The 16,777-nt window shown below is 37.5% G+C and overlaps 1 protein-coding gene across 6 annotated transcripts in view; it reads left to right on the top strand.

Moving 5' to 3' along the window:
- Positions 1 to 15,328, top strand: part of HELZ (helicase with zinc finger) — a 152,963-nt gene extending 137,635 nt beyond the window's left edge. For all 6 annotated transcript variants that reach the window (XM_060133081.1, XM_060133086.1, XM_060133083.1 and 3 more), the window contains 2 exons: positions 7,441 to 7,693; positions 11,416 to 15,328. In XM_060133081.1, coding sequence (XP_059989064.1) covers positions 7,441 to 7,693; positions 11,416 to 11,750 — 588 coding nt within the window. In that variant the 3' untranslated portion in view covers positions 11,751 to 15,328. The remainder of the gene's footprint in view (positions 1 to 7,440; positions 7,694 to 11,415) is intronic.
- Positions 15,329 to 16,777: the final 1,449 nt, after the last annotated feature.

The following is a 16,777-nucleotide window of genomic DNA, read 5'->3' as shown; positions in this document are numbered from 1 at the left end:
ATTTTAGATTTTAATGACCGTTTCAGAAAATTATAGATATTCCCCCTTGATACTACACCAAAACTTGGCAGTTAGTAGTTTCTTAAAGGTTAGTTGCAATATGGAGTCAAAAATTTCACTGTGATGGCCCTGATCACAGCAAAAGCTTATGGGAGCCAGAACTCTGAGGGAGGGGAGCCGTCTCTGCTTGGTGGGCCTGTGGTGCCAGGAGGGTGGGGCCAGACCTTGTTGCCTTTTCCTGTCTGTCCTCCTGCCCCTTGGCCCTAGACTCTGCACGTTGTGGGAGTGGGTGGTTTCTGGTCAGAGGACTATCAAGGGGGCTCCCAAGGACCTAGAAATCACCAGGGAGCTCATGGAGAGGAGGAGCTTAAGCAAGTGACTCTGGAATTGTTTATGAATTCGTGGGCCCAGGTCTGATGTACACATACATGGATCAGATCCTAATTAGCATACCAAAGACATGGAGAACTGAGCTGATGGATAGACCTCTGCCCAGGTCACGGACTGAATCCAGAGTGGCAGACACTCAGTGCAGATCCAGATAGCACCACCAAGGCTTTAAAAACTAAGCTGACTTTGAAACCATAGCCCACAGAAGACAGGTTGGAACTTAACATTACCAGATCAGTTGCCTGCTAAAACAAAAATATCAGTATCAACATTCTCTGTAGGATTTAAACAAACCCAGGGTCTCATGAGTTAATATTTAAAATGTCCATAATGCAATCCAAGCTTACTCAGTATATAAGAAATTATGGAAATCTCAGCTCACACAGGAAGAGCCCATCAACAGGTGCCCGCAGTAAGATGATACATACAGACTTTGGAATTATCCGAAAACACTTGAAAGCATCTTATTATTAAAATGCTCCAAAGAGCAATCACAGACCTCTTGAAACAAATGTTAGAAAGTCTTAGCAGAGAAAGAGAAGATATTAAAAAACAAAACAAAACCAAGTAGACGTTTTAAAACTGAAAAATGCAATAACCAAAAATTTAAAACTCACTTGATGGTCTCAGTAGCAGAATGGAAATGACAGAGGAGAGAGTCAGTGAACTTGAAGATCAATAGAATTTACCTAATCTGCACTACAGAAAGAACAAGAATTGGATGGGGTGTGGGGGTGGGGAGGAACACAGAGCCTCAGAGGCCTATGGGACAAAAACAGAGGTTGAATATTCAATCTTTTGAATTTCATCAGAGTCCAAGGAGGAGAGGAGAAAAAAATGTGATGCTGAAAAATATCTGACAAAATAATAGCAGAAAACTTCCCAAGTTTGGTGAAAGACATAAGCCTACAGATTTAAGGAGCAGAGTGAACCCTAAATAGGATAAACCCAAAGAAATTTGCACCTGGGCATATTATAATCAAATGGCTAAAAGCAAAAAGCAAAGAAAATAATCTTGAGAGAAGCCAGAGAAAACACATCTCATTAGAGAACAATAATTCAAATGACTAATGATTTCTCATCAGAAACCATGGAAGCCAGAAGGAAGTGGCAAACATTTTTAAAGTGCTGAAAGAAAAGAACGTTTAACCCAGAAATGTATATGCTGCAAGACTGTCCTTCAGGAATGATGGTAAAATAAAGACATTTACTGATAAAGGAAAACTAAGAGAATTTTTAGCCAGCAGACCTCCTCTAAAAGAATTGTTAAAGGAAGTTCTTCAGACAGAGGGAAAATGATACCAGAAGGAAACTAGGCACATCAGCAATGGAAGTTGAGCAACAGATACAGTAGATATCTGGATAAATATGATAAACTGTTCTCCTTGAGTTCTATCAAAATTCCCAGTTGAGAGCAAAATATATAACATCGTCTGATTGTTTTTCAGTGTATATAGATATAATATATAAAACAACTATAACTATAGCATAAAGAGGAAAAGTAAAGAACCGAATATGGTAATAAGTTTTCTACATCTCAACTGAAGTGATAAAATACAGATTCTAAGCAGATGATGAAAAGTTAAGTATGTATTCCATTATCCCTAGAACACCTATTTAAAAATCATATAAGGAGACATAGAATCACAAAATTAAAATGAAATTACAAAAACATGTTCAAATAGCCCAAAAGAAGGCAGGAAAAGGAAAACAAAGGAACATAAAACAGGAAATGAACAGGAAACAAAAGACGTAAGACAACTGACTTAAATCTAAACATATCAGTAATTACATTATATACATGATCTAAACATACCAATTAAAAGTCAGAGATTGTCAGGATGGGTTTTTCAAATAGTTCTAATTATATGCTATCTACAAGAAACGTTAAAAATATAACAGTATAGGTAGTTAAAAGCAAAGGATGGAGAAAGGCATACCATGCAAAGACTAATCAAAAGAAAGCTAGAGCGGCTATATTAGTGTCAGACAAAGTAAACTTCAGAGCATAGGAAGTTATCCAAGAGGGACATTAGTACTGATAAGAGGGTCAGTACATTAAAAGGAAATAACAGTCTTAAGTGTGTATGCATCTAACAACAGAACTTCAAAATACGTGAAGCAAAGTCTAAAAGGAGTAACAGACAAATCCACAATTATAGTTTGAGACTTTGACTCTCCCGTCTTAGTATTTAATAGATCTAATAGACAGGAAATCAGCCAGGATATAGAAAAAGCGAGCAGCATCATTAACCAACTGCATTTAGTTGACATTTATAGGACACTCCAACCAACAACAGCAGAATATATGATCTTTCCAAGTGCAGATGTCACATTCACCAATAAAATATGTTATCTGACCATAATGGAATTAAACTAGAAATGCATAACCAAAGGATAACCAGAAAATCTCCAAGACTTGGGAATTAAACTGCATATATCTAAATAATAAATGAGTGAAAGAGGAAGTCTCAAGGGAAATTAGAAAATGTCTCAGATCAATAATCTAAGCTTCTATCCCAAGAAATTAGAAAAGGAAGAATAAAATAAATTAAAATCAAGCAGAGGGAAGGGAATAATAAAGATGCATAATAAGGATGAGAACTGAATTCAATAAAAAATGAAAACAAAAATAATAGAGAAAAATCAGTGAAACCCAAAGCCAGTTCTTTGGAAAGATCAATAAAACTGGTAACGCTTGGGCTTCCCTGGTGGCGCAGTGGTTGAGAGTCCGCCTGCCGATGCAGGGGACACGGGTTCGTGCCCCGGTCCGGGAAGATCCCACATGCTGCGTAGCGGCTGGGTCCGTGAGCCATGGCCGTTGGGCCTGCGCGTCCGGAGCCTGTGCTCCGCAACGGGAGAGGCCACAACAGTGAGAGGCCCGCGTACCGCAAAAAAAAAAAAAAAAAAAAACTGATAAAGCTTTAGCAAGAGTGACAGAGGAAAGGAGAGAAGCACAAACTACCAATATCAGGCACGAAAGAGGAGATACCACTGAATCCAGTAGACATTAAAAAGGATAACAGTAAAGGAATACTGTGAACAACTCTTTGCATAAAATTCAGCAACTTAGATAAAATGGATCACTTCTCTGAATACCACAAACTACAAAAACTCACTGAAGATTAAATAGATAGCATATGAATAGTCTTATAACTGTTAACAAAATTGAATTTGTAGTTTAAAAACCTGCCAAAGGAGAAATCTGCAGGCCCAGATGGTTCGCTGCTGAATTCCTCCAAACATGTAAAGAAATACCACCAATTTACACAATCTCTTCCAGAGAATGGAGGAGAAGGGCACACTTCTTAACTTACTGTATATGGCTAGCATTACTCTGATACCAAAACTAGACAAAGACAGTACAAGAAAGAGAAAACTACAGACATATCTGTGAACATCACTGCAATATCCTCAACAAAACATTAACAAATTGAATTCAGCAATATATAAAAAAGAACAATACACTACAATCATGTCGGAGCTTATTTCCAGAATGCAAGGCTGGTCCAGTGTTTGAAAATAAATCAATGTAATCCACCATACTAACAGTCTAGGGAGAAAAATCACATGATTATATCAATAGACATCCCCCCCCCCCCGGCAAAAAAAAGCCTATACACATTTGACAGAACAGAACATCCACTCATAAAAACTCTTGGCAAACTAGAAGTAGAAGGATATTCCTCAACCTGTTAAAGGGCACCTATAAAAGTCCTACAGCTACCATCATGATTAAGGTAGAGACTGAATGCTGAACGCTTCTAAGATAAGGAAGGAGTTAAGATGTCCACTCTCAACATTCCTGTTCAACGTTATCCTGGAAGTCTTAGCCAGTGCAGTACATCAATAAAAAGAAAAGACACAGAGTTTGGAAAGGCAGAAATAAAACTCTCCCTATTCACAGATGACATGATTGTCAATGTAGAAAAACCCAAGGAATCTACCCAGAAAACAAACCAACAAAAATTAATTTTGACTAATGTGAATTTAGCAAGGTTTTGAGGTAAAAGGTCAACACAAGTCAATCCCATTTCCATATATTAGCAACATTCAATTGGAAACCAAAATGTAAGAGCAAGTACCATTACACTAGCTCAGAGGAAAATTAAATGCTAGGTGCAAATTAACAAAACCTGTACAGGGTCTGTATGCTGAAAACTACAAAACTGCTAAAAGGTAATTTATTTGGTGTATAAACCATTTCATTCAGTTGTCAGCAAGATTTCTCTGCTTATCCTCAAATTACCTTTGAGGACAGATTCCAAAGTAGCAAATCATATTTTCATGCATCTACCTACATCTGTGTTGTATGAAGTAGGTATACCAGGGGACCATCTGTATATTATATTTATATATGTACGTATGTATATTATGTGTGAGTGTGTGTGTGTGTGTGTGTGTGTGTATACATACACACACATATATATAGATAAATCTTCAACATATCTAATTTTAAGAACATTCAAACAATGCCAAGTTTTGGTTCTTTTTCTAACAGAGGATCAATTGCATTCATAATGTCATTTGAAGTTGTATTTTATACTTAATCTACCCCATTCATCTTTGTCAGCAGCTGCTTAGGAGCTGTTATAAACATGTTACACAATACTTCCACAAGTACTCTGCGTGTCAACTGTGTGATTTTTTTGGATTTCAGTTTGGAAGGTATAAATGACACACATTTTTTTTAAAGTTTAATTGAACATTTTCTCCTTTTATATCAGCTTTCCACTGCTTTCTGATTTTTAGTTTTCCTCATTTAAGCGTTGTGGTTCACATATCTATTCATTGCAGAAAGGGGCTTATAAAGTTAATGCCTGGAATTCGTATGAGTATCACCAGGGAATTTGATTATTATAACCTGTTTTCTGAGGCCATAACAGATTTTAGTTTTGTACTTTAGTATTCACACATAAAGCCTTTTTTTTTTTTTTTTTTTTGCTGTACGCGGGCCTCTCACTGTTGTGGCCTCTCCCGTTGTGGGGCACAGGCTCCAGATGCACAGGCTCAGCGGCCATGGCTCACGGGCCCAGCCACCCCGCGGCTTGTGGGATCTTCCCGGACCGGGGCAAGAACCCGCATCCCCTGCATCGGCAGGTGGACTCTCAACCACTGCGCCACCAGGGAAGCCCACACATAAAGCCTTTAGAATGTGATCCCCTACAGTTTCTGACTGGGCTGAACACTCAGGTCATGGTAATAAAAAGAAGCACTTCACTTTGAGTCTAAGAGCTAATCATCTTCATAACAAACCTTGATAAAAAAAAGCACCCTGTACAAGCTGCTGTGACCATTCATTCATTGCCTAGCCATACAAAACATAAAGCAGTTTAGGAATGTTGGTTATTCTACTCAACACCATAAGTTAATAACCTTGATGAAGAAATTTCAAATGTGCTGATTAAATTCACAGTTGACACTAGTTAGAATGGTTACTATTCTAGAAAATAGGAATCAAATTTGGAATGATCTTAACCATTGGAAAAAAATACCTTTAAAGCAGAGTAAAACTAAAGATGAATTTAGATACTATACATAAAGACAGAAGAACAATAAAAACATATGAGAAAAGGTATTAATGGGATGGAAGTATTAGCTCTCGCCTTTCTCATCCAGTAGCTAAAACTTTGGAAATGTAGAAATGACCTGGACATCCTCATTTAACAGTGAGAGGTCTCTCCTCCCTCCCCTTCACGCCTTTCTGCTCAAGGCAGCCAATCCAGACCCATTCCCTTCCCGTTTGTACCCTTGTGGTTCCGTCCGTGACGACTTTACTCTCACATACTTAGGCCCACAAATTCCCGCATTTCATTGGCCTGACAATATCTGCTTGTGATATCTTATATTCCCCCCAAATCCTGCTATTTCTGTGCCTATCTCTCTCTCTCTTCTTTGTAATCTAATCTCTAGTTCCTGATTTCCAGTTATTTGTAACAACGGTGGTAAAAGAAAGTTTCCTCCCAATCATAATGACCACGAACTGAATAGCAAATCTGTTACTTTGGGGGGAGGGAGAGGGGGCAGTAAAAAGCCAATCCTGTTCTGTCATGTAAGCTCTAACACGGACGCTTATCCATTATGTTACATCAACAGCAGACCTTCCTATGTGCCAAATACTATGCATGCTGAACTTGCTCAGGTCTCACAGCAGCCCTAAGAGGCAGGCATTGTGGACAGGGAAGCCACATTTACAGATGAAGTTCCCAAGAGGCTAGGTCAATTGCCGAGTGATGCTGCCGGGCTGACTGAACACCTGACTGCTACTCCGTATTGCCTTTGCTTTTAGAACTGAGCCTGAGCATGGCCACAGCAATCGGGCCCGAGAGCTTGGAGGGCACTTAAGTAGCAGTAAAAAATCATGAAATGCTGGCAAATACATCCTGTCGGAGAGTCAAAGAAATTTTGGTTGTGCAAGTGTAGGGAGGAGAAAAACGTTAATTGGGTTTCAAACATACGAAGGATTTGTTGAAGAATAATGAATGTTCCGTTTCAGTCGAAGACTTTCCGAAGGAAGACGTGCAGAGAGGGCGATCGGGAGTACCTCTGTTGGGTGGGAGGAACCCTGTCTTACCATCAGGTCTAAGGAATGACAAACCAGGAGGTTGTGAAGGGCCCATGAGATGAGTCTCAAACGGACGCATGTGTGCAAGATGTTGTGATTCAGTTGATCGTGACTGTAATTTCCCCATTTAATTTTGAGCAGATATGCTTCTTCATTCTTATTCTTAATCTAATGTTACCTAAAATGTGGATAGAACTTTAGAACTGAAGACAGGTAGTTCAGCCCCATACTTTACAGACAGGAAAACAGAGTCAGAAATTAGACGTGTGTTGTCATAGGAATACCTGCTAAGGGCCAGAACTGAGTTTTGACCCCAGGTCTCCTGACACCATGTCCACAGCTCAGGCTGCTTTTTGGGGGTTTTGATAGTCACAGAAGAAAGTGTTTTTGAGAATTTCTACTTAATAGAGTGAGACTGCTGTGTGCATAAGAGAGTAGGGTGTAAGTTTTCACTGATTTATGAACTGTCCTTTTTCTTTGTGTAGTATGAACCCAGAGGACCTGGTCGGCCCTTGTACCAAAGAAGAATCTCATCTAGCTCAGTCCAGCCTTGTTCTGAAGAAGTAAGCACTCCTCAAGACAGCCTTGCCCAGTGTAAAGAGCTTCAGGACCATAATAACCAATCTTCTTTCAACTTTTCCTCCCCGGAGTCCTGGGTAAACACCACCTCATCTACCCCCTATCAGAACATTCCGTGCAATGGATCCAGCAGGACAGCTCAGCCCAGAGAGTTGATAGGTAAGACAGGGTTGGGGGTTGCCACAATTGCAGTTTTAACTACTCAGCTCCTGCGTATTTATGGAGTTTTTCTTCTCCCATTCCTTCCATTCGCATTATTATCTTGGAACAGTATTTAATGCTCATAGCTCGCAGGTGTTTCTCAGGATACACATTAATTTAGGACTATATTGGTTCCATGTTTATGGTCTGGAAGGTAAGTAGACCTACCCATATTTGGGAACTGATCATTTTGATCATTTTAACCTGTGAATGCGTGAAAGAAGTAAGGGAACCTAGAATGCATTTCTAAATCAGATCACCTTTGCTTGGGAAAAGCTTGTTTTCTGGATTTTCGTGTTTTCTTCTGGGTTGGGGGCGGCAGTTGGTTAGGTCAATTTCAGTTTTCAAGGATTTATTGTCAATAAAGTTGTTGACAGTTTGCTACACAATAGAGTTTGGCCATAAGAGAAACCAGTAAAGTCTGACATTTTGAGATTTAGAAATCCAGTATTTATTCCTTATATTCTAATGAACTGAGAAATCCAAGTCCAAAGAAGAAAAGAAAGAAGGCATAGGAAGGCCTTGGAATGGATATGGCTGTAAACCTGTGTGCTGGGAAGTCTGAAGTCTTCTTCAGCCTTGAACGCGAGTGCACGTTTATCTTTCCTTTGTTTCCCTCTTTTTTATGTGGAATGTAAAGAATGATACTGTTTGAGTTCTCCGATCTATATAGCCTTCTCTTTGTAGGCTGCAGTCATTTATCTTTGTGAACAAGTCTGTGATCGTCGGTGAATTTCTGCCTTGATAGCATCAACCTTTGTATTTCAAATTAATTTTGTTCATCTTTAGAATGTGAATCCATTGTGCCTGTGACTGACCCATTTTGGAGGATGTTCTTTTTAGAACAGTAGACGTGGTAGGTCAAAAGGCATTAGAAAGGCATTGGTTTCTTTCCTGTCAAGAGACACGGTCATTTTAAGCTTTAAACCTTCATTAGTACCTTCTATGGTTAGAGTGTTGTATTTTGCCTGGGACTGCTTTGTCATTTTAAAGGTCTAACAGAAATGCACTCATCATATTTGAATTTCCTGAGAAACATCTAAATTACAAATAAGTGATGAAAATTTGTTACTTCTTAGTTGTTTTGTGTATTATAATTTATTTTAAAGACAACATCATTTCTCCTTTTTTTCTGCCTAAATTTTAAGATAGCTTTTGGCCGAAATCAGTAAAAATCTGATAAAGTTGAAATTTCCTGAGCAAGTGCCCAGAGCACATGTCATTTATGGTGTCTTCTCCACAAATATAAAATTCTTATTTTCTTCATTGCTAGGAGACAAATAGTATTCTTTAGTTGAAAGTAACACTTAGCTAAGTGTTTAAAAATTAATTCAAAATCACTACTATCCTGAAGCACAGCTTCTTGTCTAACAGTATGTATGTATGTGTGTATTTCTTATTTTATTTCATATTTTATTCTATTTTATATTTTCATTTCATTTTTAGAGGAATGTAGCAATTGCCGGTGGTGAATCAGAAGGACAATAATCACCACTTGGGGAACTTCTTTCTGAAGTTTGAGACTTATTTCTTGAGTTGAAGGAAACTGTTCATTATTATATTGGTTTGGAATTTGAAAGAGGTCATGATATGGCCATATTTTCTCCACAATTACAAGCCTGAGAGCAAAGCTCATGTCTCTGACCTTTTTGAACTTTGGATTTCCCATTTTGGTACTGATCACCTTGGTAAATGCCTGCCTGCTGAGTGAGGAGATCATGAGAATAGACCCTGTGCGATCGAGGGGGTGATCCAGTCTCACTGCGGGACCTCTGTGTCCTCAGCGAGGGTGGGGATCGTCTCTCTAACACATATGTGTTCGGGTTCTATTCACTTCTCTTGGTGACAAGGCATACTTTATCAAGCATTTTCTTTTTATGCACAGATGAAAATTAAAGATTAGGTAGAGATAATGTATTTTGAAAAAAGTCATTAGTAAAATTCATAGTTTTAAAGAATAGTTTGTCTTACCAGGAGCATATATGGTAAATCAAATTGACAGAGATCTTACATTCATGATTAGATAAGCGTGTAGGCATTAGGCTAAACTGCCTCTAAAATATTATTCTGTAAGTATTTATTATTTACTTGAAAACATTCTAAACTCTTATATTGTCATGAAGATGAGAATATGGGTAAATAAGACTTAGTAAAGTAAATAAAAATAGTAAGTTTTTGAACAGCCAGTAAAATGTTTATTTTGTATATTAGGCAGTACAGGCCACTTTTATATTGAAGTGTTTGTTAAACTAATGCTCTTAAAAACAATTGTTTCATTCACAAAATCAGTGACATTTAGACAGAAAGGTGGTAAACGTTCCAGAAAGCTATTAAATGGCTTAAAATAATTTTGAACAATTTTGTGAATTTTTAAAGTTTTAAAATAATAATATGAAATTAGCATAATGAATCAATGAAATACTAAAACTAAAAAATGAAATATTTCCTCCTTAACTTTACACAAATAGGTAATAAACACAAGGAAAAATGTCCATAAATGTCAGTAATCAAAGACATGTAAAGTAGAACCACAAGATAATTATTTATTTATAAAAGAAGCTGAAGTTAAAAAAAATAGTAACACTAGTGTTGTGATGTAGTAGGGAAATGAGCAAGCATTGTTGGTTGAGTCTAAGTGGGCAGTATTTTCCTGCAGGGAAGCTTGGCCGCAGTTAATCAAAAACTTTCACTGTGTATGTACTATACGACCCAGCCATTGTACCTCTAGGGCTTTATCCTAAGGGAGCAGTCGTGAATATTTAGGAATATTTATCTATAATAACATTTATCACAGTGTAGAAAAGTGAAAAATTGACTATTATCCATATTTCTAAAAATGAGAGATTACTTTAAAAAGTTATGAAATATCTGCGTTATATGACATCCTTAGGGAAAAATGCACCAGCAAGTTAAATTAGCTCTGGTATTTGGAAATATGAATGACTTATTTTCTTCTTTGGCCTTTGTGTAATTTCCAAGTTATCCTCAATGAATATGTATTATGATTTTAATCCAGTCTAATGTTAGTTAAACTTTTAAAAGATTGAAAGCAAAAGCAATGTTTAAAACCAGTTATGATTTGGGGGCCATAAAACTAGTTAGGAAGAGTGGAGTCGAATATTAAAGGACCTTGGAATTCGGCAGATGACAGGAAACGTGAAGTAAAGTCTACAGCAGCTTTCCCCACCTTATTCCTTGTTTCCTTACATATTACAAGAAAAGGTAGTATTTTTAAGAAATTGAATCCAGGTGCTGCTGTTTCTTAGGTTAATAATAGAAGCTGTTTTAACCAGAAGTCTGCATATAGAGCTCATTTTTATTTAAGAAAGAACCTGTTTTTTCCCATTTTCAAACTGTGAGCAGTTAATATAATAAATAGCAAAGTGTGCAATGGCACAAGTTAGTTTTTTGAAGTAAAACCTTCAGACTTGACCTTTAGTTTTATATGTTTAGTTATCACAGTTCACGTAGTTAATTCTTCTTCAAGTGTTTATGAGATGGAGAAGTTCAGTCAGATGTGTTGTGATTGCAGAGTGTTGTGGCAGAAGTTGTCTGTCCTTGTGGCTCTCCTGTCGCTGAGTTCCTGGAGATGAGAACCAGCTGTGACACACTGAACTAGTGAGATGCCTGAGGGTCGCTGGGCTCGCCCTTAAATCGGTGCTACTCTTCTCTGCTTCTAGCTCCGCCCAAGACCGGCAAACCCCCTGAGGATCATCTGAAGCCTGAAAACCTCGAGGGGTCCAGTTCCTTCAATTACAGCGTCCTGCAGCATCTCGGCCAGTTCCCCCCACTCATGCCCAACAAGCAGATCGCGGAGTCGGCCAGCAGCAGCAGCCAGCAGAGCTGTGGAGGCAGCAAGCCCGCCATGTCGTACGCCAGCGCTCTGCGGGCCCCGCCCAAGCCCAGGCCCCCGCCAGAGCAGGCCAAGAAGAGCAGCGACCCTCTGTCTCTGTTCCAGGAACTCAGCCTGGGGAGCTCATCGGGCAGCAATGGCTTTTACTCCTATTTTAAATAATCACTTTTTTTTTCCTCCAGGGAGAGTGTTTTCATTCTGTTTGTATCAGTAGAATTAAGATAGCTGGACTTCACCTATAGATGCACAGTTCCCTTTGTTTTAATATTAAGTATGTTCTCAATTGCTTTGCTGCTAGACTTGCAACTAATTTTTTTTTACAGTATATTCCATTATTTTGCATTTTTGACATGAGTCGGAATTTTGACAGCTTTTATGTGGAATAAAAAATATTTTTAAATTTGTGTATTGTTACATATGTTTGCATCAAGCTAGCAGCTAAGAGGTTAATTGTGCAACTATTAAAAAAGGAGAAAAAAAGTTTGTCTAAAATGTATTTAAAAAGAAAAAAAAATTGTAAGTAGCATTTACATTTATTCAGTAATATTACCATACGCTGGGTTTCTGTACCAGAAATGGCCAGTTGATGTACAAATGTATGTTATTTTTGCTTAAATTCATTGAAAATTTTTTAAAAAAAAAAAAGGGGTCAGCATCTTCTAAATACTTTAAGTTTTATCAGCTTTTTTTGGTGACAAGATGCTGCATTCTAAAACTTTTATAGTTTTAGACTATGTATGATGTGCTGTTGTAATCTCCATCCACTGTAGGATAGAGTTAAAGGCATTCTTTGCAGGTGTATTTCATATGCCACTGTTTTTTGTAACATGAAAAAAACAGTGGCATACTTAATTATTTTTTGGACAAGCTACACTTTAAGCTTGTTTTTAATGTTAATTTGATAGTGTGTGTTTTTTTTTTAAACAAATCATGAAGCTGAAAAATTTTTAGGATTGTTGGTGCTTAGTAGACTTGATAACTATTTTAAAAATGCGTGAATTTAGTAACATCTTCTTTTCCTCACTATGCATGTGTAAATGTTCGTAATCTGGCTTCCCCCTCTCCAGTGGTATAAAGAGTTGTGCCGCTTTAAGGTTTTTTTTCCCTCCAGTAAAAATTTTGGTACCTTTATTTGATGTTTACATTAAAATGTGACATTATACATGGCAATTCAAATATTTTGCTAACTGTTTTGTTTGAGGAACATCATTAAAGAAGAAGTATAATGTTTGTCAAAGATGTATCAAAATTCATCAAAATCTGGGGCAAGAAGCTGCCCTTGTTTTCATGTCTTTTGATTCTTCTAAAAGAACCCCACTGAACTTGTACAAAAATATACAATTTAAACAGCTATCTTAAATATCCTACAGTCTAAACATTGTTTTGAATGAACTTTGGTAAAATCCAAAGAACAACGTTTACCCTCTTAAAACTTGTGGTCTTGTAACGCTTTTGCGACGATGCATGTCCATATTGTTTTCCTGATCTAGTAGTACTACTTTTATACTTCAGAGATATCTTGAAACTACAATATAACCTTTTTAAAAAAAACATAAAATAATAAGGTAAGGTTGGGAAACACTGCAAATCCTGAACGGACCCTCATGATCCGTTCAAAACTAGTTTTCTTCCGGAAGACTGCCTTTGAATAGGCCATCGTCTATTCGCGGTCCATTTTTAAAGCAGAGTTGAAAAGTGGAGGGCAAAGAAAAGCGTCTGCGACGGGAGTTTAGTTGGTGTCAGCCAGCAGTAGTCCCCTGTAAGCCTCGGACAGTTTGGGAGAAGAGAGTGCCTTTAGTTAAAGGCTGTCAAGCTCTAGGACAAATGAAGAGAACCTCTTTTTTATTCAGTTCTGTCCTTCTGCCCAGAGTGCAGTTCACTTCTCTGTGGCTTCACGTTACAGGCTGCAGGTCTCTGTGTAAGGCGGCAGATGTAGACGTGTAGACTGCAGACGTGCTAATGGTTAGTATAAATCACAGTTGGAAAACGGAGCCAGCAAGTTACAGCACCTCGTTTTCTCTGTAAGATGTCAGATCGCCACATTTAGTGATGGCAGATTTTACTCAACATAGTCACAAGAAAAGAAGAAAAAGTTTTGCCATATAGCTGTGTATTTCTAACTCTGTGACAAAACTCAAGATACAGCCCAAATGAAAATGAGATCCCCCTGATGTGAGGATGTCAGTGAAGAATGATGTTCTTGTCAGTGATGATTCTCCTCCCCCGAAAATATACAGGACTGCGACGCAAGCCAGGTAAATGGTCGAAAGCATGCTGATCTGACAAAGACAGAACTATCCCATCAGGGCTGTCAGTTAACCCCTTGTCATAAAGTAATTGCCTAATCATCTGTTTTCCATACTTGAACCTTTAAAAAATACCAGTTTTAAAATTATTTATATTTAAATGTGCCCACCCTACCGCCCTTATATATTGATGGAAACTTTGCGTAAGGAAGCTGTTACGTTGTTGTGACTTTGCTGTTCTAAGCAGTTATTTCTAAGAAACTAAAAGTAGTAGCTGCTTCTTAGTCCACTGCTCTGCTGAGAACGTCTGAGTGTTCCTCACTTCCTTATTGTTTCTACAGCCAGTCAAGGATTCGAATGTTTCCATCTCAGCTTTACTTAATGCCATCTTTCCAACTGTGCTTTAAATGTAATGTATACATAATAATATCTTGTAACAGTTTTGAGAAAGTCTTACTGCAAGAATCATTGCAAGTTTCCATTGAAATGTGTGGCTTCTGAGTACCGTTCATCCTGTTGGATATTACTTGGGTAGTGTTAGCAAGTGCCCACGAATCAGACTTAAAAAACAACTTACAGTCGGCCTTCCGTATCTGCGGGTTCCGTGCCCACCGATTCAGCAAAGCATGGATCAAAGATATTTAAAAAAAAAAAAAAAAAATTCCAGAAAGTTCCAAAAAGGAGATCTTGAATTTGCCATGCGTTCGCAACTATTTGCCTAACATTTATATTGAATTAGGTATCATAAGTAATCTAGAGATGATTTAAAGTACATGGGAGGATGTGTGGAAGTTATGTGCAAGTGCTACGTCATTTTATGTAAGGGACTTGAGCATCCTCGGGTTTTGGTAGTCCTGGGGGTCCTGGAGCGGATCCCCTGCAGACACTGAGGGGCGACTGTGTTTTATGGTCTAGGTCCAACCTTAGAGTTCAGATGGAACTTTTTTTTTTTAAAGCTTGATGTAAGCTCTGGGATAATACCAAGTATTACCAACTTCCTTTTCTTCCAAAACAGATTTCTTCTAAGTGCAGTTAGTTGTTCACATGTCTTTCTACTTCTTTGTTCTTTATATCACTCTGAAGTTTCCTTTTTCTTGCCAGAACTATTTTTTATTAATTTTACTTTTTAATTTCAGTGCTACTGAGATTTTCTTTTTTTACTTCAAAGAAATTCTTTTGGGTGATAGAGTCTGTAGAGTTTTCATGCTGAATTTTTTTCCCTACCTAAAAATGAATTTCTGTTCAGCTCTGAATGAGCCTCGTTCAGTGCAACATGGATATTTTCTGGTGGGTTTTTCAGAGGGGTTTTGGTTGCCATTTGGCATGTGCTTGGCCAAGTTGTTATAGCAGAGCTTTGTTTTTGATTAATCAGCAGTTAATTATTGACCATTTAAACAACATGACTTTCATTTTCCTTTCCTCAGACAGATATGCTTTCTCTCCAGGTCATTTTTTATGTGTGAAATAATAAACTGCTTTGTGTGGTTTTTTTCATCAGAGATTCTAGAATAAGTTTGAGTTTGGTGTGAACATCAATTGGTCTTTTCAGTTCAAAGAACTGCAGAATAAGTAAAATAATCAGAATTCCCACTGAATAAGCATTACCTAATTAAACATAGCGATCTCCAAGACCTATTTGTGAAAATAGTTTCCTTTTTTATGGTGGCATTGAAATTGCTGAGAAAGTAACTGAATTCCCTAACTTGAGATAATTAAGATACAGTATTATCTTGCTCTGGTATAGCTGATCTTACATGTTTAATATTTTCCACGTATATACATTTCAAGAGCAAAGCTATAAACATATAGGAATGTATCTCTAGCGACCTGCGCTGGAGAGAGTCACCTTGCCTAAGAGCCAGTGTGTGAAAACCAATTTCAAGTTAAATTTCAGATTTCAGCTGTTGTTATTAAGAAAATAAAATTTACTGAAATCGCCATTTTAAGAAGAGACACCTGTTATCCTTAGAATTGTTTCCTACTGGAGCTGTTTCTAAAAAGAGAACCCAGAAAAAGCCTATAAAAATACAAGATTAAAACTTTAAATGTATTGCAAGATACAAATTGCTACCTTAAATGTTACTTAGGCGCTCTGGTTTTTCTTCTAGCTCCACAAAGGTAGTACTTTGTCTTTTATGATTTACCAGACGTTGTTTCTTGCTAACCATCCCTTTAACTATTGAGAAACCCTCAATTTCTACCACCACCCTCATGTGCGCTCCTAAATCTCAAAGGATATGTCTTAATGGATCTGATTGTTCACTCCGCTTTTTGCCACCTGACCCACACAGTATTGAGCAGTTAGAAATAACGGATAATGTTATAACCATGATTTCTTGTTCAGAGTATCAGCTAGTGATGTCCGCCACATAGTATAAAGGTAACAGGAAAGAGCAGGTGTCACGTTAGTCTTCAGAGCGCTTGTTATATTAGGTTTCTCGAGTTCTCCATCTACCTGGGGTTGGATATTTATTGGCTGAGGTTTCCCTGTAAAGCTGCTGAAGACCATTGTTATAAGGAGTGAATCAATCTTACTGGCATTTAACATTCTCTTAAAGCACATTCAGGAAGTGGCATTGTTATTACTTTAAATTAGAATATGAGATTAAACAGATTACAAAAAATTTTAATGTAACATTTAAATTTTTTGAAATGTTTGAAAATATCTACTTTGGAATAAACTTTAAGGAAACAGTCACAGGAGCTTCTAAATGTTTTCGAAGGGAGGTACCTAACAGAAAAGAATATAGGCTTAGTAATGTGAACTGTGGTTAAATCCTAAACCCAGTTATACAGTATTAGTCTAAAGCTTCTAAAACTGGAGTGTTCAGAAAATCCAGAGACATTCATATACTTACAGCTTCAGTAATGTATTAGACCAGACTTTATTTGCAATTTGTTCAACAGAGAGATTTTATTTTGATACGAATATTAAGCATAAAG

This window comes from Lagenorhynchus albirostris, chromosome 20 (assembly GCF_949774975.1).
Source record: "Lagenorhynchus albirostris chromosome 20, mLagAlb1.1, whole genome shotgun sequence".
Lineage (NCBI taxonomy): Eukaryota > Metazoa > Chordata > Mammalia > Artiodactyla > Delphinidae > Lagenorhynchus > Lagenorhynchus albirostris.
The sequence above is the reverse complement of the archived record's forward strand: the minus strand, read 5'-3'. Positions and strand labels throughout refer to the sequence as shown.